This window comes from Lontra canadensis, unplaced genomic scaffold (assembly GCF_010015895.1).
Source record: "Lontra canadensis isolate GAN:19392208 unplaced genomic scaffold, GSC_riverotter_1.0 scaffold19, whole genome shotgun sequence".
In the NCBI taxonomy this organism is placed as follows: Eukaryota; Metazoa; Chordata; class Mammalia; order Carnivora; family Mustelidae; genus Lontra; species Lontra canadensis.
Genome location: NW_022631013.1, coordinates 23429534 through 23456007, shown reverse-complemented (window position 1 = coordinate 23456007; position 26474 = coordinate 23429534). Strand labels below are relative to the sequence as shown.

Below are 26474 nucleotides of genomic sequence, written 5' to 3'. Positions count from 1 at the left end.
GATTTTATTTTGTTATTTATTTGACAGAGCGATCACAAGTAGGCAGAGAGGCAGGCAGAGAGAGCGGGGAAGCAGGCTCCCTGCTGAGCAGAGAGCCCGATGCGGGGCTCGATCCCAGGACCCTGGGATCATGACCTGAGCCGAAGGCAGAGGCTTAACCCACTCAGCCACTCAGGCGCCCCCTTAGAGTTTTATCTTTAACTCACTACAATTTTACCTTTGTTTTAAAACTTGCTGAAGGGAGGGATGCCTGGGTGGCTCAGCCAGTTTAATTATCCGACTCTTGATTCCAGCTCAGGATATGATCTCAGGGTCCTGGGATTGAGCCCTGGGTCAGGATCCGCCCTCAGCACAGAGTCTGCTTGGGATTCTCTCTCTCCCTCTCGCCTTCCCCCCTGCACATACATGTGCTCACGCACATGTGTGTTCTCTCTCTCTCTCTCTCAAGAATTAGTAAAATCTTTTGGAAAAGACTTGCAGAGGAAGGACATGCAATGTCATGCAAACAGCTTCAAGCACAGTGCCTTGCACTTCTGGAGAAACTTGGATACATTTGTTGAGTATCTTCTAGACTGACCTTGTCTTCCTTATTAGCCTCTGAAATAAGTGGTCTGGTGAGATTGCACAGGAGATCATTCTCAATGAAAACAACACCTATACGTTAAAGCATTTTTGCCAAAACTTGTTATACGTTGTTTCATTTTGTATATTTATATAATATGTAATTAACATACTAATATAGTATGTATTTAAAAAATTATGTATCTTTGGGTTTATTGATTATTATAACTGTTATTTGCATTGTTATAAGTAAATGTATTCATAAGCAATAATGATCTCCTATTGGTGTTTTTTGTTATTTGTTTTAGGATCCCAAAGAATATCTTCCATTTCTTAACACACTTAAGAAAATGGAAACTAATTATCAGCGGTTCACCATAGATAAATACCTGAAACGCTATGAAAAAGCCATTGGCCACCTCAGTAAGTGTGGTAAGTGTGAGGATTAGTATGTTTATTTCTGCTTCAGGTCATATTTGGAGCTAGACAGGGTATAAATTAAAGTGTTAGTTTAGATATAGACTGATTTCAGTTTCCACTCCTAAAAATTTTAATAGATATGTGCACCTTCTTTTATCATATGATCTGAAAAGCTGAAGACAGAGCAAATGGCTTTTAATGAACTGGAGTAGCTCCCCAACTAAAACAAAATAGAGCAGATCCTTTTTGGGTTAAGGATGATCGCCTTCTAAATTCCTTTCAGTATCTCAGAATGAAAATTGTGTGATAATGCGCTTCTTGCCTTATTTGCCAACACTCGAGGGAAACGTAGCTTGTCTGGAGTGAGTGGCCATGTGCACTGGCTGTTCCCAGAAGGACGTAGGTGTACATCACAGAGACAGAATAGGATGAGCATGGTGCCTGTTGTTCTGCCTCACCCCATGCCTGTCCCATGCTGGAGTTTCTGACTTCAGCAGGTGTGGTTCTCTCCAAGAGCTAAGATGGGGATAAGAAATTGCCTGGGTATTATTCAGCTGCTTTGGAGAATCTGATTGAGCTGGGATGGGCTGGGACTCCGGTGTCGGAATGGTTGATAAGCTCTCCGACTGATTATGGTGAAGGAAGTTGAGCAGATGGAAGGTTGGGCAGTCACTTATCAGCGGTAGTGTATAAAGCGTCCTTTTACATGGAACTCTGATCTCAGCCTGTGCTTCTCATACCTCATGTCTGCTGGGGTGCTTTGCTAAAATTACAGTTCCTGGATTCTGACACTCTGACTCTGTGGGTCTTAAAAGTTCCCTTGTTGATTTCATGTAGGGACCGCTGGTAAAAATGAAATCCATTACACTTCCAAAGTCTTAAACTTGTGTATGTATGAATCTTATTCCTCAGGATCCGAGTACTTCCCAGAATGCTTAAACTTAATAAAAGATAAAAACTTGTATAAGGAAGCTCTGAAGTTCTATCCGTCAGACTCGCAACAGTACAAGGTGAGTGGTGCCAAAATGAGGCTCTTCTGACTTTGTGCTGTTAGGGATAAGGATCCTGAGTCCATCATGTAATGCTGTTCTTGACCTCACGGTTTATCTTCAGATGAAGTCACCTCGTCCTGAGCTCTTATCTGGGAGAATGGCCCTGACCTGCTCCTGTTCTGAAGAAAGTGTCCAGGCTGGAAAGCTAGGAGTTGTCCGCCGTTGCTCATTGTGAATACCATGGCGGCTTCTACCTGGGGTTCCCTGCTTCCGTCCCCCCCCTTGCTCCAGCCCAGCCTTGCTGTCAAGTGACTGATGGTCCTGAAGCGTGTAGATCTTTCTCATGTCGTTTAGGAGAAAGGGATACAGCTTGGCTGTTTGTTTAAACAGATTATCTGTGTAGTTTTTTTTATATGCCAGGTCTTTGCTAAATAAATTCTGTGATTCTTACGACAACCTGATCAGCTAAACAGATGAGGAAACAACTTGCCTCGGGAGCTGGTGTGTGAAGCCTGGGATGTGGAGCCCAGGCTCTCTGACCCCGGAGCCTGTGCCGTCACCACGACTCATCACCGCCACCCTCCCCGCCCTCCGCAGTTCGTGTCTCTGTGTTCTGTCTCCCGCCTGCTTCCTTAGCACCAGCTGCCTCTAATAGGCTTCTCCTTGCCCCTTCCTTTAGCCCCACTTGTCTTTGAACTCTCGGGTGTCCTCTGCCAGAAAACTGTCCCTGGGCAAGATGCCACACTGAGCTCCCAGATCACCTTCTCGGCTCAGAGGCGGCTCGTAGCCAACTACTGCCGCACTCATTTGTTTCCCCACCGGCCCGGGGCTGCCTGAAGCAGGGGCTTTGTCTTGTGTTCCTCTCTGTGGCCCTGCCTGACGTTGAGCCTGGGGACAGAGAATTTAGGCAGTGGCTGCCTCTTTGCTCTCATTTTCTCTGTCTCTTCCTCCCTCCCGCACTCTCGCTTCTCCACTCACACCAGCCTTCTTGTTGTTCTGTCGTGTACTCCGTACCCATTTCTGCCAGGTGGCTGTGGCGCTTTCTGTAGCTCTCGGCCTGGATTACCCTCCTGTAACCCTTCACATGGCTCTTCTCCTCACAGCCCTCTGAAGTAGCACTCCCGTCGCTCCCTGTCCCTTTATCACTATGGCACAGGTCATGTTGTGTTTATAAGTGTTGCCACAAGAGCAGGAACTTGGTGGTGGTTCTTGTTACTGTTTGGGTTTTAACTGTTTGTTTTTATTTTTTGCATTGCTATGTGATTCCCAGTGCCCTGAATAGTACTCAGTAATTATTTGTTGTGTACGTACAGGGCACATCCTCAGTAAGGTTTTGAATGGAAGGCTGATGGAATTCACTGATTAACCACAGGATATTTCTAAGTAATTCAAGAGACTTTTAAATGTAGTGATTGAGACAGCCTACACTGGAGGTTAAGAAGTGACTGTTGCCTTTCCTCACCAAGCCTCCCTTCTCCTTTTGCTACAGGATATCAGCATTGCTTACGGGCAACACCTGACACAGGAGCGCCTCTATGAGCCGGCAGGGCTTGTGTTTGCCCGCTGTGGTGCTCATGAGAAAGCTCTCGATGCCTTTCTGGCGAGTGGCAGCTGGCAACAAGCTCTCTGCATGGCAGCCCAGCTTAACTTGACCAAAGACCAGCTGGCTGGCCTCGGCAGAACTCTGGCAGGTAAACGTGGTTTTTTAGGTTCTGTCAAAGGAGAACTCTCCCTAAGGTGTTTTTGTTTTTTCCTTTCTTTGGCAATTTTGCAAGTAAATTTAGGATAGCATACCTTGAGACAGTCTAATATTCGCTAATAAAAATTAACTAGATAATTTAGAGTCGTTTAAAATAAAGGTTACACTGCTACAGTGAGAGTCCCCAAATACAGTGGCATGATAATGAAAGCTTCTGTCTTTCACATAAGGACTGAGAAGTCCTTCTGTTATGTGGCTCTGTCATCTCAAGCAGATGGTTGTAGCTGGATTTTCTCCATACCCATATTCCAGGCCTTAGGAAGGGGAAAAAGCTAGAGGCTTAGGAGAACACTTGAAGTTAGAAATGACCTTGAAGTCGCACTGTTACTTGTGTTCCATCTCATTTGCCCAAACTTACATCATAGTACAGAGTTGCTGTGCGGCCGTGTGCCCTGTGAGCAGATAAACATGAGTTTTGGGATGGGGCCTTTCAGGTATAGACAGTAGATTGTTGGGAATCATAATAGCATTTATGAGAAATGAGGTGAAAGAAAAGACCAGAGGTATAAGCGCTCTGAAAGCAAAGGCAGTTTACCTGTGTTAGGTCTAGGGATTGTCTGAACCAGAGGTGGGCCTGTATCAGAGTCTGATTCCTTAAGAGGGAGGAGAGCTAAAGGACTGCTTGGGAAAAGAGGTGAATGGCGCCCTGCCTTCTCAGTTGTGCTTGGTATAGTCTCCCCTTGCTCTTTAAGAGTTTTAAAAATATTGTTACGGTTTCCAAAAAAATGCAGTCCTGAAAAAAATTCCCAATTAAATCCTGTGAGATGTATGTACATGTCCTCCTTAGCTGTTTGCATTCTTCCTTTTTATTTGGGTCATAAAAATGTATGAGGTTATCACTTTTCTTTTTCTGGTATTTTCTGGTTACTAGGTCTGTACGCTCTTCTGTAAGCCCTCTTCATTTCCATGGTGAACTCTTTAGTTTCTGAGAATTCCCTATGTTAGGCCTTTTAGGTATTCTGGCTCCATTGTTACTTCTGCTTTAGCAACTTATGTTTTGGTGGTTTATATCTTCCAGCTCTGTTCTTAGGGCCTATTATCTTGTCATACATTCTCTAAAACTCTTAGCTTGCTGTTTGTCATGCCATATGGTGCACACCCAGTTCTCCCCGATGCTTAGCAAAAGTGGTAGGAGAGGTGGTGGTGAGAGATTGTTGAGAAATGGTGTAAGGCAGAGTCACTTCATGTGCACTTTAACTTGGGCAGTTTAAATAAGAAAAGAAAGATAGCTGTTGAGATTGTGGAGGTGATTCTACCTGTTTTTGTCAGGGAGAATGTGCGCTGGAGATTGCGTAAGATGGGAGACATGAGTCTGCCGGCTGTCGTCAGCTTTAGGTTCCGTGTGTTTCTCAAAGCAGGATTATTTCAGCTTGCTGAGTGATTCCAGGATCTAAAGACACTGCATGACCCCTAAGCCAAGTACCTTCATCTTAGTGCTCAACCAGAGAACAGCAGTCTCTTCCTTTTTGAGGAAGAAATGGATGAGCCGGAGATGCTAGGTCATGCGTGTGCCTTTGTAAGCCTGTTCTCTTGGCTAATTTTGACCGTACATGGTTTTCACATTCCGTGCTAAATTTAGATTGTAACTACCATTTAAGAGAACTCCGTAGTATTCCTATTTCCTGACAGAAATTCACAAAATATATAGTTTGATGCGTAATGAAGATATATTAATGAAGCATTTCAGCAAAGGAATCTGTTGAGCATTGTTATGCCCAGTGTTTCACAAACTTACGTGACCCAAGAATGATTTTTTGGTTTTGCCCTTTATTATCCTACAGAACAGTCTTAGGGAACACTTTGGAAAATGCTGTTTTAAAGCCGTTCTGCTTGAACGTACACAAGAGCTCAATCTCCAGTTTGTAGGGGTCTGTTTTTATTTAAAAAGTACCTCCAGGGGTGTCTGGGTGGTAGTCACTTGGGGACCCGACTCTCGGTTTGGGCTCAGGTTGTGGTCTCAGGGTTGTGAGATGGAGCCCCGTGTCAGGCTCTGTGCTCGGCCTGGAGTTAGTTTGAGATTCTCTCTCTCCCGCTCTGCTCCTTCCACTTGTGTGACCACATGGGTGCTCGCTTTTCTCGCCCTCTCTCTCTCTCTCTCAAATAAACAAATAAATCTTAAAAAAAAAAAAAAACCCAAAACTCCAAAAGCCATTTCAACTTGAGTGTTTTGGTAATCCTGTTCTTAGCAAGCCAGCTCTGGTCAAATGTTTATAATCTTTGCAGGAAAGCTGGTTGAGCAGAGGAGGCACAGTGACGCGGCCACAGTCTTGGAACAGTATGCCCAGGTAACCTCATTTCCTCCCTTCAGCCGCCCAGTCAACAAACAAGGTCTTTGCAGTTGTACGTAACTGATCATGAAAATTAAGAAGAACTTGGGGTGATTAGGAAGTCCAGAGACAGTATTAGCTCTGCAGATCTTCTCTCTTGCTGACCTGACTTAGACATATAAATTTAACTTATTTCTAAATGATTAGTTCTGTAAACAATAAGTTCTGTAAGGTAGAATACCAAAGAACTCTACCACAATAGGCACTAGTGGTTTGACCTCGGTAGAAAGTACTAAATTAAATCTCAAGGGAGTTGTGCTTTTTGTATTAACTTGTGAGGTAGAAACGGTGAGAAAGGACCATTCTAAAACAAAGGGATTGGATTTCAGATATTTTTTTGGCTGTTAGAATCATTCTCTCTGTTAGAAGGATCTTTTACTCAGGCAGCTTGATACGTTCCAATTTTCCAGCAGATTATAAAGACGAGTACCTTTACCAGCTCTGGACAGAATTGTAGAATTTATTATGAAAATAAAACGGTGCACGGACATGGGGCGCCTGGGTAACTCAGTCAGTTGGGCGTCCGACTCTTGATTTCGGCTCAGGTCATTGGCTCAGAGTTGTGAGATTGAGCCCTGCGTCAGGCTCCATGCTCAGTGGGGAGTCTGCTTGAGATTTTCTCTCTCCCTCTACCCCTTCCCCACTCATTTTCCTTTTAAAATAAATAAATCATAAAAGAAAAAAACAACAAAAACTATGCATCGACACCCGCCACAGACTAATAGGACATAGATACACAGTTGACACCAGGGATTACTGCCTTCTAGAGTTTCAGCCTTTGATTAGAGAGTGTTTTTCACAGTTGTTACTAGTAGGCACGTTTGTATAACATAAGTGTGCTTTTAAAATACCTGAATGTCTTTGATGTAACAAGGGTGAGTGAAAGAAGATCACTAAAATTTGATAGGTCCTAGCAAGAAATTACATTGGGTGATTGAGCCAAAAACATCAATGGATAAAATAATGCACAGTAACAAGGCTAAGGTAGAACGATACACCATCTAAGATGGTTAATTAAATGGATAAGAGGCCACCATCCTTTTTTTCTATACAGATGAAGATTAATTCATATATATGTTTAATTATATGTTCATAATTTGTAAATTTTTAATTGGGTATACTTTATATATAATACAATTAACAATTTTAAATGAACAGTTGGATGAGTTTTGACAAGTGCTGCTACAACCATGCTCATAGAACATTTGTAACACCCCAAAATGTTCTCCACTTCCCCTTTGGAGTGAGTCTTCTTCTACTCTCGGCTCTTACCAACCACTGATATGCTTTTTGTCACTACAGTTTTGCTTTTTCTAGGATTTTATATAAATGGAACCATCTGGTATGTGGTTTCTGAGTCTGGCTTCTTTTGCTCACATAATGCTTTTGTTTTCTAACATTTCTTTTTGATTCTTTCTTAGAGTTTCCATCTCTTTGCTTATATTACCCATCTGTTCTCTCATGTTGTCTGCTGTTTCCATTAGAGCTTTGAGCATATTAATCGTACCTCTTTTTTTTTTCTTTTTCTAATTGAAATATAATTCACATACGGTAGGATATTAGTTTCAGGTGTAATCATACTTATTTTAAATTCCTGAGCTTGTAATTTCAGTATCCCTGCACGTCTGAGTCTTATTCTGATGCTTATTCTGGCTTTTCAAAGGGTTTTTGTCCTTGGTGTAATTTTTTGTTGGAAGCCTGCCATGATGTAGTAAGTGTGAGGAAATTCGATAAAGAAGCTTTAGTGATGTGGTGATAAGATGTGGGGAAGGAGAAGAGTTCTACAGTATTTCTGACTAGTATTTGACTAGTATTTTTTTTTCCACATCCCAATTTTTTTGTTGCTAGTAAATAGAAATATAATTTTGTTTTGTTTTTAAATTGGCCTCATATCCTACAATCTTGCTGAACTTATTTAGTAGTTCTAGGATTGTTGGAGGTAAATTCTCTAGGATTTTCTATATTAATGAGCATGGTTTCTTTGACTAAAGACTGTTTTATATCTTTTCAATTGGTATGCCTTCATATTTTTTTTCTAGCCTTACTGTATTAGCTAGGACTTCCAGTATAGTGTTGAGTAGAAATTATAAGGGTTGAGTAGAAATTCTAGGTGCCCTAGAATAGCTTTAATCAAAAAAATGAAAACTTGGCAAGGATGTGGAGAAATAGGAACACTCATACATTGCTGCTAGAAATGTAAAATGGCACAGCCCCTATGGGAAATGGTTTGATGGTTCCTTAAGAAGTTCAACATATGGGGCACCTGGGTTGCTCAGTCAGTTAAGCGTCTGCCATTGGTTCGGGTCATGATCCCAGGGTCCTGGGATTGAGCCCTGCATTGGGCTCCCTGCTCAGTGGGGAGTCTGCTTCTCCCTCTCTCTCTGCCTTTCTCCCTGCTTTTACTCTCTCTGTCTCAAATGAATAAATGAATTCATAAAACGGAATGTAAAACTGATGGATGCTTCAATTTGAATAAACCTTGAAAACATTGTGCTAAGTGAAATAAACCAAATGTAAAAGGACTAGTATGGTAGATTCTACTTATATGAGGTACCTAGAGTGGTCAGAATCATAGAGATAGGAAGTCGAAAGGTGGTTGCCAGAGATTGAGGGAGAGGAACATAGGAAGTTACTGTTTCACAGGTATAGAGTTAATTTTGTAACGTGAAAAATGTTCTGGAGATGATGGTGGTGATGGTTTCACAACAGTGTGAATTTACTTAATGCCACTGGACATAAAAAAAAAGTTAAAATGATAAATTTTATGTGCGTTTTGCTATAATCAGAAAAATTAATTTTAAAAAATACAACTTGGATAAATCTTGAAGACATTATGCTAAGTGAAAGAAGCCAGACACAGAATGTCACCTGTTGTATGGTTTCTATTGTATAATATGTCCTGAGTAGGCAAACCCAGAGGAGGGGCACATCAGAGGTTACCAGGGGAGGAATAGAGTGGGAAATGGGAGTGGTTTTTTATCCGGTGAATTTAAAAAGGTTGGTGGTCACACAGTATTGTGAACACAGTAAATGCCACAAATTATACACTTCAGAGTCCTTGTATCTCATGTGATTGTCATTTTGGTAAAACAGCCATCCCCCTACCCTCTTTCTTTCTCTGTGGGTCAAATAGCCCATACCCTGCTATGTCCCTTCATGGACTTATGGTATGGGCCTGTTAGTGGGGCATATGCACTGGGGCCTGGGAAGAAAATGCTTACTTCTATTTAATATTTTTAATTAAAAATAATTTAAAGTAGTATGTATATATTGTAGATTCTTTAAAATGCTGAAAGTAATAAGAAAACAAAGCATGTCATTCCTACCACTCAAGAGTTTGCTAGTCGTCCCTATTTTCTAATTCTTCCTGTAGTGCTCTTCGTATGCGTGTGCGCACAACACACACACACACACACACGTGCGCGCGCTCACACGCGTTCTCTGTCTCTGTCTCTGTCTCTCTCTCTCAGTGGTTAACCAAAACGAAGTTACACTGTGCCGTTTATAAATTTTCTTTAAGTGTTTATGGTCTTCATCTTTCCAGGTAAATACATTTTAATTTATGTAATAATTAAAATTCAAGTTCCCTCAGTGGTTCCAAATTATTTATAATTTATAGTAGTATGATCCAAAGTAGGTTCCAATTTAGGGTCATGTATTGCATTTTGTATCTTAGTCTCTTAAATCTCTTTTAATCTAATGCATACCCACCCCCCCCTTTTTTTAATCACCAGGACTACTGGAGGAAACCCAGCCAGTTGTTTTATGTATCTCACTTTTTTAAAAAAGATTTATTTATTTATTTGAGAGGGAGGGAGAGAGAGAGAAAAAGTAGCAGGGAGGAAGAGAGGGAGAGAAAGAATCTTTTTTTTTTTTTTTTTTTAGATTTTATTTATTTATTTGACAGAGATCACAAGTAGGCAGAGAGGCAGGCAGGGAGGGCAGGAAGCAGGCTCCCCACTGAGCAGAGAGCCCGATGCGGGGCTCGATCCCAGGACCCTGAGATCATGACCTGTGCCAAAGGCAGAGGCTCAACCAATTGAGCCACCCAGGTGCCCTGAGAAAGAGAGAATCTCGAGCAGATTCCATGCTGAGTGCAGAGCCTGATGTTGGGCTCCGTCTCACAACCCTGAGGTCATGACCTGAGTGGAAACCAAAAACCATGACCTGAGTGGAAACCAAAACACTTCACCGACTGAGCCACCCAGGCAACCCACAAAACACATTTTAAAATGGTGAAATCCAGGGGCACCTGGGTGGCATAGTCGGTTAAGTGTCTGATTCTTGATGTCAGTGCTCTGCACCCCCTTTAAAAAACATAAAATGTGTTTTGTTTCACTTACTTCCAGTTTCACAAACTTCTAGTTATAAAGTAAATGAGTCACGGAGATGAGAAGTACAGCTTGGGGAGCATAGTCAGTTATACTGGAATCACGGTGTGTGGTGACGGATGGGACTGGACTCACCATGGGGAGCACGGAGTAATGTATAGAACTGTCAGATTGCTGTGTTGTAAGCCTGAAACCGGTAACAGTGTATGTCAACTGTACTTCAGTAGTAAAAAGATAAACATGATTTGTACCTATAGAAATGCTTTGTTTTATATGCCTTATACGTACATTAAGTAATTACATATTGTAGTACATGCTCAAAAATTTTTACTGGTAAGGCCACAAGCATCAAAAATGTTTAAAGACTTAGGATATGCAGGTGTTTATTACACTCATGTTTATTGCACTCATTTTTCAGTTTCCTGGAGGTTTGAAGTGTTTCAAAATAAAAGTTGGAGGGGGGAAAAAGAAAACAGAAGAGCAGAATGAAAAGTTTAAAAGCCCTTAAACCTGTCAAATTGAACAGGGTAGTATAGCTGGGGCGGTGGGCATTTCTCTCAGACCTAGCTGGTGGTTTCGATGCTCAGGGACATAGGGAGATGATGCCATGTGTTCTGTGGTTATTTCCAGAATCTGTCTTTACCCCCCACCCATTATCTTTTGCATCACTGTTTACTGAGTAGGGACTGGAGGCCAGACCTGATTCTAGGAACTGGGACCATAAGGGGTAGGCTGGCAAGCAAAGAAGGCCGCTTGGTAGGCAGTAGCGCCATTTGTCATGGTGGCATCTGACACGCTTGCTCCATTCACCTGTTATCTGCCTTGATGTTTCCTTGTCAGGATTATGAAGAAGCTGTGCTCTTATTACTAGAAGGAGCTGCCTGGGAAGAAGCTCTGAGACTGGTAGGAAAACCTTTAAAATCCTCCCTGTGTTAGGTGCTTAGCAGAGCGAGAGTGCAGGGTAGAAAGGTCAGCTGGAATCCCTTGTCTTCGGAGGCTAGCAAAATTAAGTCAAAATAGTTTAGGCTCCTGCTCTAAGGATAAGCAGTATTTTTAAAACCATTTAAAAAATTTATTCTTAATGTTTGGAATTAGTTTTTTAAATGTGAAATATTACTGGTTTTTACTGAAATGACTTAAATGCTCATTAGCTACCTTGTAGCTTGAAAATAACCTGGTGACCTCTGAAAGTCATCCATTTCCTTCCAAATGTCTTAACTCTACAGTGACATGGAGTTTTCCTGCCTAAAACTACTGTCTTTTTCCTTTTAGGTTTACAAATACAACAGACCAGATATAATAGAAACCAACATAAAGCCTTCCATTTTAGAAGGTAAGGGTTATATCTTGGAATTCTACATTTGGAAGTGTAGAGGTGGGGAAGTGCGAGAGAAGAATATTGCCTGTTATTACATCCTTTAATCATAGAGTTGACCAGATTTCTCCACTGGCTGTAATACTTAATTCTGATTAGAATTTTTAAATATGCTAACTGTCAAATGGTAGTACATAAAATACTTGAATGTTAAAAACGTGATAAGATATGGTTAAGAATCTTTATTATATTTGTAGGGGTGCCTAGGCAGCTTAGTCAGTTAAGCCTCTGCCTTCGGCTCAGGTCATGATTTCAGGGTCCTGGGATTGAGCCCCGCCTTGGGCTCCCTGCTCAGCAAGGAGTCTCCTTCTCCCTCTCCCTCTGCTGCTCCCAATGCTTGTGTGTGCATGCACACACACACTCTCTCTTTCTCTCTCTGTCAAATAAATAAAATCTTTTTTTAAAAATCTATTAAAAATATATTTGGGAGTAATTGGTAAACTTGAATATGAACTAGATATTAGATAATACAGTATTCTGTTAGTGGCCAATTTCTTACATATTATGCTTATGTTAGATAATATCCTTTTTTTTTTTTAAAGATTTATTTATTGGAGAGTTGGGAAAGGAGCAGAGGAGCAGAGCAAGATAGATTCTCTAATCTTAAGCCGACTCCATGCTGAGTGGGAAGCCCAACACAGGGCTTGATCCCACGACCAATGAGATCATAATAATGTCCTTATTCTTTTTTTTTTTTTTAAAGATTTTATTTATTTGGCAGAGAGAGATCACAAGTAGGCAGAGAGGAGGGGGGAAGCAGGCTCCTTGCTGAGCAGAGCCCGATGCAGGGCTCGATCCCAGGACTCTGGGATCATGACCTAAGTGGAAGGCAGCGGCCCAACCCACTGAGCCACCCAGGCGCCCCAATGTCCTTATTCTTAAGAGAGATGTTCTGAAGTATTTAAGAGGGAAGGATCATATGTGCAACTTACTCTCAAAAGGTTCCACAAAAATAATAGTTGTGTGTGTGTATGGAGAGAAACAGGAAGCAAAATGTTTACAGTTGGTAAATCTAAGTGGAATATATATTTATATATTGAACCAGGTGGGTTTTACCAGTTCTGGAACACTTGGGTGATCACTATGACTCCTTAAAAGCAAAGTGGAAAAGAAAGACATCAATTTGGCTTACAGAAATTTCCAGCAGTGGGGGTTGGTTTTAAGCTCTGCCTTTTTTAGCACAGTCTACCCTGTGAGTAGGATCTGGCCTTTCTGATGTGTACATGTGCTCACATGCTTACCCAGCCTGCGTCCCCCTCTCCCATCCTCATTAACACTGTAGGAGGATTCTTTTCATAACATTCACTTAGTTACGTTACTGAAAGCATCCATCCTGACCCTCCAGCCGTCCATTTAGCTGTCTCTTGCTTGGATTTTCTCCCCTAATGAGTCTCTAAAAAAATGCTGACTCTTCATTTGCATAGGCCTAATACCTATGTTTCAGAAACATCTCAGTGACTGTCCTGTTTTTGTTAACAGCTTCCTGTATACTCCTTTTCTTTGCTAGTCTGCTCTTGGGTACTGAGTCTTTGTTCAGGTGATATTACTAATTTAGTGCTAGAGGGTGTTCTAGGATGATGTTGATGAACTCTGAAATCCGAAATTTCAATGTGTAGTTCATACTCCTAAAACAATGTAGGTTAATTCTCATTAAGAAAAAAAAATCTTGCTTGGAAAACCTAGTAATCTGTTTCTTTTTGTTAAATTCTTATTCCCTCACTGTCTTACTTGAGTGTTTTTCTCTTTTACTTAAACATCTTGCTCAAAATATTTTCCATCCGCACCCCAGCCCAGAAGAATTATATGGCACTTCTGGACTCTCAGACAGCCACATTCAGTCGCCATAAAAACCGTTTATTGGTGGTTCGAGATCTCAAGGAGCGGGCACAGCAGGTGAATCTGGGTGAGTGTCTACATGAAGACACTGACAGTTGGGCATGGTGAGGACATACCATATTTTGTCTTAGCTGCTTGTTGTACATCCTGCACTGTGATTACTGTGCTAGGGGATGTTTAAGTCCTTCGTGAAACCCCTTGGGGGACTGTGTATGTCTATGTTTGTGTGTGTTGGGGAGGGCTGGGGGCAGGACCAATCATGAATGGGAAGAGCTCTGCCACACATACCCTACACCCCCACCAAGCAGAGCGGAATGAGCGTCCTTGCCTCCAAAGGTTCCTTTTCTTTCAGAAAGAAAAGAAAAGGAAAAATAACCTTGGTACTGGTGTGCTGGTGTATGGTAGTAGTAACTATATTTAATATTATCTCATTTTACTTGAGATCGACTTTCTAATAATTTTCACCCATCCTCAGCTATGCCCTGGTGAACTATAGTCCACTTACCCTATTGAAGGTAAACCTACATCAGCGGGGAGTTTTCATTCTGTATCTGGTTCTTCTTTTCTAGATGATGAGGTGCCCCAGGGCCAAGAGTCAGACCTCTTCTCTGAAACTAGCAGTGTCATGAGTGGCAGTGACATGAGCAGCAAATATTCCCACAGCAACTCCAGGATATCAGCGTATGTATCACATTTACGTAGCACATTGATGAGGCCCTGGTAGTATATGGACACAGTGCAAGTAAGGAGGTCAGTTTCTCATCTGGACAGTGCAGGGGAGAGAGAGGACAGTTCTCAAGGCCAGGATTTGGTGTTCAGGGGCTTTCCCCACATATCTAAGAAATTAGACTTGGTGTTGAAATGTTTTTCTACTGCAGCTTTGTGGACCATGTGTTTGTACCTACAAGGCCCCTACGCTGGCACTCAATTTTTATGACATCTGATTTCATTCATTTAACAAATACTAGGTGACCAGATTATGTGGGCACTTAAAAAATTAAAAGTTTATGAAGGAAAACGGTATCAGGCATCTTCAGTTCAAAGTCAGGATTAGAAGAGATAATTAATATAAAATAAGTCATCATGTTTATGCAATGTAGCATTCGGTCAGAAAACCCATGTGCTAGTTGTAGTGGATGTTACCAAAATTTTTAAGGAGATGTGGGTTATAAGAGCTTACAGTCATCCTTGGGAAGCATAAAACAATGCAAGATATAGTATATTTAAACCGAATCATGATGGGAGGCCTGGGTGACTTAGTCGGTTAAGTGTCTGCTTTCAGCTCGGGTCATGATCTCAGAGTTCTGGGATCGAGCCCTGCATCAGGCTCCCTGTTGAGAAGGAGACTGCTTCTCCCTCTCCCTCTGCCTGCTGGACCCCTGCTGTGTGTGTACACATGCACATGCGTGTTTTCTCTCTGTCTCTCTGACAAGTAGATAAGGTTTTTTTTTTAAAAACTAGATAAATAAGCAAACTGAAAAATAAAAATAGATAAATAAACTGAATTGTGCTTTAGGAATTCAGAATAGAGATTTATGAGGTTATATGGGGTGATCAGAAACTGCAAGAGAGTCAGTCAGAAACTGGGCTTTTCAGGGGCTCCTGGTGGCTCAGTGGGTTAAAGCTTCTGCCTTCTGCTCAGGTCATGATCCCTGGGTCCTGGGATCGAGCCCCGCATCAGGCTCTCTCTGCTCAGCAGGGAGCCTGTTTCCCCCTCTCTCTCTCTGCCTACTTGTCATCTTTGTCTGTCAAAGAAATAAATAAAATCTTTAAAAAAAAAAAGAAAGAAAGAAACTGGGCTTTTCAGAGTCAGGGCGAGAGTCCCAGACAGGTGGCATAATTAAAGACATCTGAGCAGGAGAGATATGGGTGTCATATATATTTTATTATATTCAAATTTCAAATGCCGTGTCTATGTCTCATTTAAATTTTACTTTAGATTTGTTTTTCATTAGAAAATTTAAGTTGGTTGTTCTGTTGTTCCAGCACTCATTATCAAAAATATAACCTCTATTTTAATTAAAATTTCAAGGCCATACACTACTTTTTAGGGTTTTCCTTATTATTTCCTGTCTGTGAGACTTGCCTTTCCCAAATTTATTTCAGCTATCACTCCCAACACCTCATCACCATTTTCCCCCAGATACACATACCATCTATAGACTCTCTGGGTTCCCAGAAAGTTGGTGGCCAACAGGTATATTCATTTTAATCTGTTCAGTGCAAAGAGAGCCCCTTTTATAACATCTTTCCAATTTCTTCCAACAGGCGGTCATCTAAGAATCGCCGCAAAGCAGAGCGGAAGAAGCATAGCCTTAAAGAAGGGAGTCCGCTGGAGGATCTGGCCCTTTTGGAGGCCCTCAGTGAAATTGTACAGAGCACTGAAAAATTGAAAGGTATGTTCTCAATACTGATGATTCTTGCCCCCCAAAAAGGTAAATGGATAGCACAGACAGAGTTTAGCTGATAATTACGATACAGTTTTCCCAACTTGGGGAAAGACAGACTTTTGGCAGGAAGTGTCATTTCAGGGCACGTTTCTGAACCACCCTCAGCTGGGAAGCTAAGCCTTCCTCCACTGGGCCCTGCCCAGCCCTGCCGGGAGACATTAGTACTGAAGCTCGGGAAAAGGACTGTGAAGACACCCCTTCCTGCTGGAGCCCCAGCGTGTTCCTTTTCCTTTTTGTAGTAGACAGGTTGAATTAACTCCAGCATTTGGGGAGGTGAGGAAAATGTGGGAGATTGCAACTGCAGTGTAATATTAAATATTTTTTTGCTTGGGAAAGAAATTGTGTTACGATCCTAGCAATGGAGCTGGGGACCCAAGTTAACCCCTTTCTCGAATTTCTTCTCTCTAGATGAAGTATACCATATTTTAAAGGTGCTCTTTCTCTTTGAGTTTGATGAGCAAGGAAGGGGACTACAGAAGGCCTTTGAAGATACCCTCCAGCTGATGGAAAGGTCACTTCCAGAAATTTGGACTTTCACCCACCAGCAGAATTCAGCTACACCTGTAAGTTTTCCTCAGAGACAGAACGTGCATTTTTTAAAGCCATTTCACAGGTTCTTAATGTTCATACGATCTCTTGAAAGTCAAAGCCAGAGTTTTCCTTGTTCTTAAAAACATGATATGCCATAGTTACGTTATCCTAGGCTTATGTTTAAGCTGTCACTAAGAAGATTTTCTACTTGAGTACACCTTGCCCGAGGTTAAGTTTGCTTTTGTTTCTCCTTTCCATGTGAAACAGCTGCTGTGGAGAAGGTGGGCACGTTCAACAGTTGCCCCAGCCTTCAGTGCGATTAGAGTAGGAGAAAGGGGGAGACAGGGCCAGAGTTGGCCTCTCACCTCCCTGCGCAGACTTTGGATGGTATCGGTGTTTTTTAAAGTAACCCAGACATGGGCCCCTGGGTGGCTCTGTCAGTTAAGCGTCTGACTTTTGATTTCGGCTCAGGTCATAATCTCAAACTCATGGTATGGAAACCTGCGCCGGGCTCCGCACTCAGCGCAGAGTCTGCTTAAGAGCCTCTCCCTCCCTCTGCTCTGCCCCTCCCTCCAGTCACACATGCTGTTTCGCTCTCTCTCTCTCTTCTCTCAAATAAATAAAATCTTTATTAACAACAAAAAAGTAAACCAGACAGTTGCTTTCCCTATTGTTTTATAGATTATCTGACTTGTTGCTTCTACTCTTGTTATAAGGAGCTTTGCTGCTCATGTTTAAGGCAGTTGTGTCCCGTCAAGAATTCTGATGTGCTATCATCTATTTATTGTGCGAACTTTGCTCAGTCTCTCACACGTCAGGCCTGTTGTTAAGAGTTTCTGTTTTGATTTAGAAAGGCTGGTGTGTCAGGTATGCTCCATTAAGGAAAAGAACCACAGCTCTTATTTTAACAGAGAGAACTTAATATAGGTGGTGGAACAAGTATGGACAACTGAGAAGGCAAAAGAGAACACAGAGAAGGAGCGCTGAGTTGGTAACTATGAGGGAACAAGGAAGAGTTCGGGTTTACTGTAGTTCAGAAGCTTGGAGGTGGGGCCCTACTGCGCCGGTTCTTGACCCTCTGAGAAGGGGTGCCAGCCAGCTGGTGCTGATGCTTCTGAGGGGGCATCGATGGCTGTAAGTGTAGAGAAATAAGGAAACTGAAATGAATGGCTACTACCAGGGTGAAGAACTATTGAGTGAAAGCAAACAGCACATTCCTTTTCCTCCAGCCTTGTACTCTTCTGGTGTCTGCTATGGGCAGAGCGTAACGACGCAGCTGACAAAGGGCAGATGTTTTCTCAGGTTCCCAGTCCCAGCATCACAGGCTGGGACAACAACCCACAAAGAAGGGTTTGGAGCCTGGAGAGAGACTGGTTTTGAACTCCTTGATTAGAAACACATAAGCTTTACTGGGGCCTTGATTTCCTCATTTACAAATGGGGCTATACTTCCCTATATGCTTCACTGGAATGTTCTGAAGGTTAGATAAGAGGGTAGATGTGGGCACATTTAGCATACCTTGAAAGTAAAAGTTGAGAATCAGCACCCTACAAATACTTGAATTTACTAAAATAGGTATTTCATAGAAGAAATGTGATCATCTTCAAAACTGTAGTGGTTTTGAAGCTTAGCAATTTATAATACCTCCTCATGCTCTCCTCTACCCTCTTCTATTCAAATCATAGTAATTAAAAAAAAAACTTTTTATATGTTTTTTAATTTTTAATTTTTTTTAATTTGAATTTTACTTAATCTACAGTGCAGTACTGGCTTCTGGAGTAGAACTTTGTGATTCATCACTTAAATAATTTACCCAGTGCTCATAACAAGTGTCCCCTTTAATTCCCATCCCCCATCTAGCCCATCCCCCACACCCCTCTCTCCATCAACCCTCAGTTTGCTCTTTATCCTAAGAGTCTCTTATGGCTTATTTCCTGCTCCTTTTTTTCTTTTCCCCCTTCCCATATATTTATCTGTTTTCTTTCCTAAATTCCATATATGGGTGAGATCATATGGTATTTGTCTTTCTCTAACTGACTTACTTCGTTTAGCATAATATACTTTAGCTCTACCCATGTTATTGCAGATGGCAAGATTTCATTCTTTTTGATGGCTGAAGATCATATTAATTTCTGAGACACCAACTTTAACAGTCTTCTGGGGGAAATGACCAGAAAATCATGGGTTTGCTTTGGTTAGTAAATTATGGTAATGGCACAGGTGCAGGATTCCCTGAGTCATGTGAAAGTGCTTTGAGCAGGACATTGCTGCTGAGAAGGTGTCCCCAAGGGTATGCACGCTGAGCCAAGTGAAGAGAAAGCAGAGGGCCTGGCGTGCGCCCCCCTGAGCCTTACACAAACGTGGAATTCCTGTGAAGGGTCTGGTTTTACCTTGAACACATGTGCAGTTTGCATTCTACTCCCTGATATATGCACATATTTGTTTTCATATCAAAATTCTCACAGATCTTTTGAAGGCGTTTTGATGCTCTGTGTGTTCTGTAACATCTTGTACTCCTCCCCTTAGGGTATGGCTTATATTCCTTAAGATTTTCCTTTTTTTATTTTCCCCTTATCATTACCTTGTCTTCTGGAAGAAAGGAGATTTGGAGGTCTGAGTTGAGACTGGAACACCAGGCAAAGTAAAAACCACAAAGGAGAAGAGAATTACTGTGCTTGATAATTTGAAATGACTTGCTATTTACTACTGGTAGAAACTTGGCCTTTGGTATCTGCGGTCATCAGAAGTGTAAAATAATCTTTGCTGATCTGCTTTCTACTTAGGTTCTAGGTCCTGATTCTACTGCAAATAGTATCATGGCTTCTTATCAACAACAGAAGACTTCAGTTCCTGTTCTTGGTTAGTATTGTTTTCTCTTCAAATTATCACAGTATTTGGCAGAAGGAATATCTTTCTTTATGTGTCGAGAAGGTCAGCGGAGTCAGGAAAGATCAGGTATTGACAACAATTTTCCCTCAATTTTATGAGTATATCTTTAATAAAATTGACTTAGTGCTTCTAGTTTTGGGAACCACAGGGGTGGGGAACCCAACATGACATTAAATGTATAAATTTTTAAAAGATCATCTGACATACACTTGTCTGTACAGGCATACCATAGTTGAAGTTTGAGTCCAAACATTCCAATTTATATATATATTTTAAGGATTCTCCCAAGTCATCATTTTTGGTTCTTGGCAGTTATGCGCTGCATCTTGGGGGCATTTTCATAACCGTCTTCAGGATTGACAATATAATTTGAAAGCAAATCCAAAGAATGTTAGCATTTTACTTGCATTTCCTATTTAAGTTTACCGAAAATGTTTTATTTTTTATTTGTTGGCAGGGGAGATGATTCCTGATTAGATTGTGTAGCCCTTATATTTTAAAGCCCCAAAGGCTCTTTTTAAATTTAATTAGAAACTTTTTTAAAAAAGATTTTATTTATTTATTTGACAGAGAGAGAGAGATAGATCACAAGTAGGCAGAGCAGCAGGCAGAGAGAGAGGGGGAAACAGACTCCCTGCTGAGCAGAGAGCCCGATGCGGGGCTCGATCCCAGGACCCTGAGACCATGACCTGAGCCAAAGGCAGAGGCTTAACCCACTGAGCTACCCAGGCGCCCCTAGTTAGAAACTTTTGACAGATCAATTTGGTGCTTGAGTATTTACCCTTTAGGTGAATCAATCAAGCATACCAGCCTCTTAGCTTTCAAAAGTTAGTGGTATGTTCTGAAATAATTGGGAGTTTTTACTACTGTAACTTGGATTTTCCAGAATTTTTTTTTCCCTTTAAATGCTGTGCTATACTAGCTGGTTATCTTGTAGCTGCTAAGCCCAGGCACTAGTTTTATGGCAGTTACTGCCTCAGCTCCCCCTAGCAAGAAGGTGTGTCTGTTACAGTTTTCCTTTCCTTTCTTCTAGATGCTGAGCTTTTTATACCCCCAAAGATCAACAGAAAAACCCAGTGGAAACTGAGTCTTCTAGAGTGAATGACCCCAGCAGGGGCGGTTCTCCTTTCCCTTCCTCCTCGGGGCCTGGCCGTCAGGAACTGGGAAGAGTAAGACAGTGATCTGCCCTAGCAGCGTGGGGAGCTGCTCCATACAGCAGCCCTAAGCAGACACCAAGCAGTTCTGCTTTATTTTGGGTATAATTTTAATTAGCAAAACCTTACGCTTCAACCAGTATTGCATCATTTTGTAAGAATTACTGTTCTTTTGTTTAGTGCTGTCCGAGAGTGTGTTTCCGGTATTTATGGCACCGAGAAGACTCGCTTTCATTCCCAGCTACCAGTCTCATTCATTTTGGGACCTTTGACAAGTCACGTAATTAACTGATTCGTGCCTCAGTTAATTGGGAGTAATGTTTCGTGGCTCCTACCTCAAAAGTGTGAGGAAAAGAAAATAATGTTTTTTAAATATTTCATGTTCTGGGAGGAGAGCCTTATGCATAAACAACGTGGCTCTTTGTGCTATCAACAGTTGGTGAAATTGAATCACTTAAATGGCTTCTTCACCTGGAACTAAAGCAGAATAAAAAGTTAAATATATCCTTTGAAATTCTAAGCTTTCTTACGCTGACAGCTGTTTACTCTGTCATCTCTTACCACATCACGTGCTTCCAGTTAGAACTGTATCGAGCTCCTAGCACTACAGTGTCCACAGGGACTCTTTCTACTACCTGAGAATTTTCTGTGAGGGAGTTAGCAGTATTAGAGCTGGCACAGATTAGCATTTCGGAAACAGTAGCATGCACGTTGTTGAGTATGGTGAACGGTGTGCACGATTGTTGAGTTACTCCTTTTTTCTCCAGGTAATCGCTGCTTTTAACTAAAAGGTTTTTGTCCGTGTCAAGGCCGTTTCATTTATTTTTCCCTATGGTGCTTCACTGACCTCTTTTAGTTACTTTCTTTGGAAAAATATGAGAATGTTTTCTCTTTTGGATTAATCTAGAAAAAGCTCAGTTCATTTTGACAACAGTTTTGTGGCTGATTCTTGGGTAAGGTTAAAAATTTCTTCCTTGGGGCGCCTGGGTGGCTCAGTGGGTTAAAGCCTCTGCCTTCGGCTCAGGTCATAATCCCAGGGTCCTGGGATCGAGCCCCGCATCGGGCTCTCTGCTCCGCGGGGGGCCTGCTTCCTCCTCTCTCTCTGCCTGCCTCTCTGCCTACTTGTGATCTCTCTCTCTGTCAAATGAATAAACAAAATCTTTAAAAAAAAAAAAAAAAAAAAAAAAAAAAAAAAAAATTTCTTCCTTGCCTTTAATACCAGACCCAGACATTCATGACTGCATGAATGGAAATGCTGCCTCTGATCTGCGAAGTAGAGATATGCCCAGAATTGTAATTAAAGTCATTCCCTAAATAGCAAAATGTAAATGGTAGAATCTAGGTGTGTTTGCTTATACAACTCAATTTCTCTCCATGTCTGAAAATTTTTTTAAAAACAATGGAAAAAAAAAAAAGAAGGTATATCCTGCCTTATAGAAATCTACTTTATGATTTATACCCATAATGGATTGCTATAATTAAGGGCCCCACATTGAAAGGCTGAAAGTGCTTTGGGACTACTCTTTGACCTGGGTAAGTAAACATAGTATCTTATATGGCATTTTAATATATTCTAGTGCTCTTGCTATGATAATGGTAAGGACACCCAGGCCTGATAGATTGGAAATAGAAGTAAATGTGTTGTTGATAATAGTGTGGTTTTTCATAGATGTTCCATTCCTTGAGATGTTCCATTTCCTTGAGATAATGTATTGAAGCATTAAGAAAGAATTTGTGTGAATACAAATACCTATCAATTACTATTTCCTGTGAGCAAGATGGAATTTTGTTCATTTGAGAAGCAGCAGCCTAGAGCAGACCTTCCAAGCTGAAGGCAAAGTCACAGAAAAATTTATGGGGAAAGTGCAAGTGTATGGGAAGAAGAGAAATGTCTGGAAATGATAAACGCTTAATTTGAAGAAAAGGCTCTGTCAAGGTCCTGGAAAAGAATATATAAGTCTTCTACTAGATTTGAACTCTGTCCCAAAGCAAGTTCATGCTGCAGTAAGCTAAAAAGTCCAGTTGTTTTGTTGGTCCCGCTGTCGGTTTTGCTCAGATGCTGCAGACATCAAGAGGGAGCTTGCAGAGGACTGTGTCCGACAACCCATTTTAAATATACATTTAAAAAAGAACAGAGGCAGGAGGTAATGTTTTTGTTATGTCTTTATGAGTGTAGTTTGATGTAATTTTTTAGCACTGCCACATCTTTTAAATTCATTTTCCATGTATTACACACACACACACACACACACACACACACACAGGTTTACCTTTTAGGGATTGTTCATAGCCATAATTGAAGAGGGTATTTTCAAAAATAAATAAAACTAATGATTCTTAGTTACTTAAGGTTACTACAAGTTTTGGAAGGAAAATCAGCTTTTTCCTCACCTCCTGTGCCTCCCCATAAATTTGTGCGTCACTGGAAGCACCACCTGAACAAGCCCTTAGGAATTTCTGGCTGTCCTTTCTTGTCTGCCATATTTATTAGTAACCGAGGTGAGGAGAATAAACATCTTAGAAGCTAGGTAACCCATTAACATCCCAGAAGCTATAGACAAGGCTAATATGGTGACATTTGGGGACACTGAATTGATTCTTGTGTCATTATGTTCCCTAAGCCCTTGCTTCTGCCTCATGCCTATATTAATCTCACTGGCTCTGGAGTCCCAAGGGTTTTAACACCAACAGTTGTTCTCCTTGTATACAAGATAGAACAAGGCTGTGGGTCTACCCATCTTAGTTTAGTGTCCGTGGACAGAGACTTTTTTTTTTTTTTTTAAGATTTTATTTATTTGTGGGAGAGAGAGAGTAAGCACAAGTAGGGGAAAGAGCAGAGGGAGACAGAGAAGCAGACTCGCTGGGATCATGACCTGAGCTGAAGGCAGACGCTTAACTGACCGAGCCACGCAGGCGCCCCTGGAGAGGCACATTTAATCTCACTGAATATTGCCTTGTGTACCCATTAGCACCACTGTGTACCTTAGCACTATTGACATTTTGGGTCATATCATTCTTTGTTGTAGAGAGCTCTCCTGTGTATTACAGGATGTTTAGCAATATCTCTGCCCTCTACCCACTAGCTGCCAGCACTGTATATCCCCCACTCCTGTTCTGATAACCAAAACCAATTTTAGACATTGCCACGTCTCTCATGGCGGGTCAAAATTGCCCCCAGTTGAGAATCAGTAAACTAAGATGACTTTAATGTACTTACTAAAACTATTCATCTCTTCCTCTCTCCCTTTCATGAGGATGACTTTTTTTTTTCCTACAAGGGGAATTGTGTAAAGATCAAGTGAGAATTCATGGAAATGGGTTGTTGTTTTTTTTGTCTTTTTTTTTTAAAGATTTATTTATTTATTTTTAAAGGTTTTATGTATTTATTTGACAGATCACAAGCAGGCAGAGGGGCAGGCAGAGAGAGAGGAGGAAGCAGGCTCCCTGCTGAGTGGAGAGCCCAATGCGGGGCTCGATCCCAAGACCCTGAGATCATGACCTGAGCCAAAGGCAGAGGCTTTAATCCACTGAGCCTCCCAGGCATCCCTTTTTAAGAGTTATTTATTTTAGAGAGCACAGGGAGCAGGAGAGAGAAATTCCAGCAGACTCTGTGCTGAGTGTGGAACCCTCACCCCACCCCCAACAATGTGGAGCCCAATCTTATGACCCTGAGATCATGATTTGAGCAAGAGACAGATGCCTAACTGACTATGCCACCCAGGTGCTCCCATAAAGGTATTTTGAAAAAGGTACATAGCTGTTCAGCTTTATATTGGTACTTTTCTCTTTTATTCTTTTTGGTATGTTTTCATTTTAAACTGCAGCAGAACATTTAGACCTCCTGTGGCCTGGAGATTTCTCTCCAGAACTACCTTTCATGCTTCCCCTTCATCAAAACTCACCTTTTTGGGGATCCTTGACTTGGGGCCCATAGATACTTAAGGGATTTAAAGATAGTATGTTTCTATAGGATTGGTTTTCTCTGTAATTCTATGTATTTTATTTTATGCATTTTAACATATTATTCTAAGGAAGGGTCCAAAGGCTTTAGCACCTTGCCAGTGAGGTCCAAATGTTAGGAATTAATCAAATTTTAACCTGCCCAACAGTGAATGTTCATGAAATGTTGGACAGAAACTGCGGTTAATAATAAGACCTTATATCTCCCTATGTACCCAGCTGCTAGGTGATCCTCTGACACTGCCGGGTAAGGTTTAGTCACCCTTGCTTAACTCTAGGAACTTGAGAAACCCTTCTGTGTCGGGCTGTACTTCTCTCTTCCGGCTTGCTGGTGCCAGTCAGCCGTGTTTACCGGGCCTGGATGCAGGGTTGGGCAGTTAGATCTTTCGAGGCAGTCTAGGCAAACCTGGATACTATGAGGATAGCTTGGTAGGGCTTCTCCCTGGGCATGGCAGAGACGCCGTACCTCTTTTGCGAGTGCTTGAAGCCTAGGTGCCTTTGGGTGTGCATGTGACTGAAAACCATGGTAAGGGACACTTCGGTGGCATAATTAGTTAAGCATCCCACGCTTGGTTTCAGCTTGGGTTGTGATCTCAGGGTCGTGAGATTGAGCCCATGTCAGGCTCTGCGCTCAGTATGGAGTCTGCTTGAGACCCTCCCTCACTCTCCGTCTGACCCTCCCCGCCCCATGCTAGCTCTCTAAAATAAATAAATGGATCTTAAAAAACAGAAAAGAACCATGGTAGGATTTCAGGGCTCCTGTATAAGAGAAGTCTACAAGATAATTCTAGCTAGCTGTTAGGATCACCTCCCAGAGGCCAGATACTAGTATTTCAGTGTTTATCTCTGTTTGTTTTTTTTTTTTTTTAATATCAGCTGTGTGAAGTAGGCCTTTGAATTCAATTTTATAGGTAAGTAGACTCAAGCCACACAGGTGGTAGTGAAATAGGGTTTCAGATCAGAGTTCAAACCCATTTCTTTCCACTGTTTGATGCTGCTCCCTGCCAGTGTTCAGATGCTGAGGTGGAGAGACAGGACAGAGACTGTATTGGGGACTATTCTGAAAAATCCGTGTTCCATTTAAAAAACTGGCCCTGTAAGACTACCACAGAACATGCTGGGCCCCAAAAGGGCTTCTCTGGTCTTGAAGGACTGAATGTTCCTACTGGCTCCTCAGTTGGGGTAGAATGACCGGTGTAGGGCAGGTTCCCACAAACCCACATCATTAGCCCCAGAACTGCCAACCTCTATCCCACGCCCATCCCCAGTTCCAGCTGTGTAACCTATGGGTTGATGGGGAATCCAGTCTAGTGGGTGGCGAGCGGCTGAAGAGTTGCCCCCTTCAGACACGCACGTACACCTTGTTCATTACATGCCAGGTTTCAGCAGCCCGTCACCATGATGGGTTGGTAAGAGCTGTATTGAGACATAAGTTCCTGTTGGAACTAAAGGAAAGCATGGTTTGTGCAGGAACCACACACCCTAGTCCACTCTTCACAAGCCTTCATGAAGCATGAAGTGTGCTCTGCAGCTGTGTGGGAGACCGAACCATTGTAGCAGACTTCCTGTTGTTGATTGAAAGGAATATTCTATATGCCCTGAAGCACTGACTCTATGTCTTTATCACGCTCCCCTTCTGAGATGTAACAGTGTGATCATTCCTAAAACAGGGGATACAAAAAGGGACAGAATAAGGTTAGAGCTAGTTTTTCCCAAGAATGTTCAAGCAGGCGGCACGTCATACGTGCCTTTGTTGTTTCACCCACATCTCCGACTCCGTTTGGCACATGCTGCATTCATGAACTTGCTCTTACTGAGTCAGGAAATACAGACACACGCTATGGAGGGAACACGAGGATCGTTTATTACTACAGAAGCGAACATGCGGA

General features: G+C 41.8%; 1 protein-coding gene across 3 annotated transcripts in view; it reads left to right on the top strand.

Moving 5' to 3' along the window:
* ELP1 (elongator complex protein 1) overlaps nucleotides 1-21150 on the top strand; it is a 52737-nt gene extending 31587 nt beyond the window's left edge. For all 3 annotated transcript variants that reach the window (XM_032860798.1, XM_032860796.1, XM_032860797.1), the window contains 12 exons: nucleotides 870-993; nucleotides 1894-1991; nucleotides 3463-3664; nucleotides 5956-6017; nucleotides 11231-11293; nucleotides 11663-11723; nucleotides 13555-13668; nucleotides 14171-14282; nucleotides 15870-15997; nucleotides 16460-16614; nucleotides 19366-19441; nucleotides 20505-21150. In XM_032860798.1, coding sequence (XP_032716689.1) covers nucleotides 870-993; nucleotides 1894-1991; nucleotides 3463-3664; nucleotides 5956-6017; nucleotides 11231-11293; nucleotides 11663-11723; nucleotides 13555-13668; nucleotides 14171-14282; nucleotides 15870-15997; nucleotides 16460-16614; nucleotides 19366-19441; nucleotides 20505-20572 — 1263 coding nt within the window. In that variant the 3' untranslated portion in view covers nucleotides 20573-21150. The remainder of the gene's footprint in view (nucleotides 1-869; nucleotides 994-1893; nucleotides 1992-3462; nucleotides 3665-5955; nucleotides 6018-11230; nucleotides 11294-11662; nucleotides 11724-13554; nucleotides 13669-14170; nucleotides 14283-15869; nucleotides 15998-16459; nucleotides 16615-19365; nucleotides 19442-20504) is intronic.
* Nucleotides 21151-26474: the final 5324 nt, after the last annotated feature.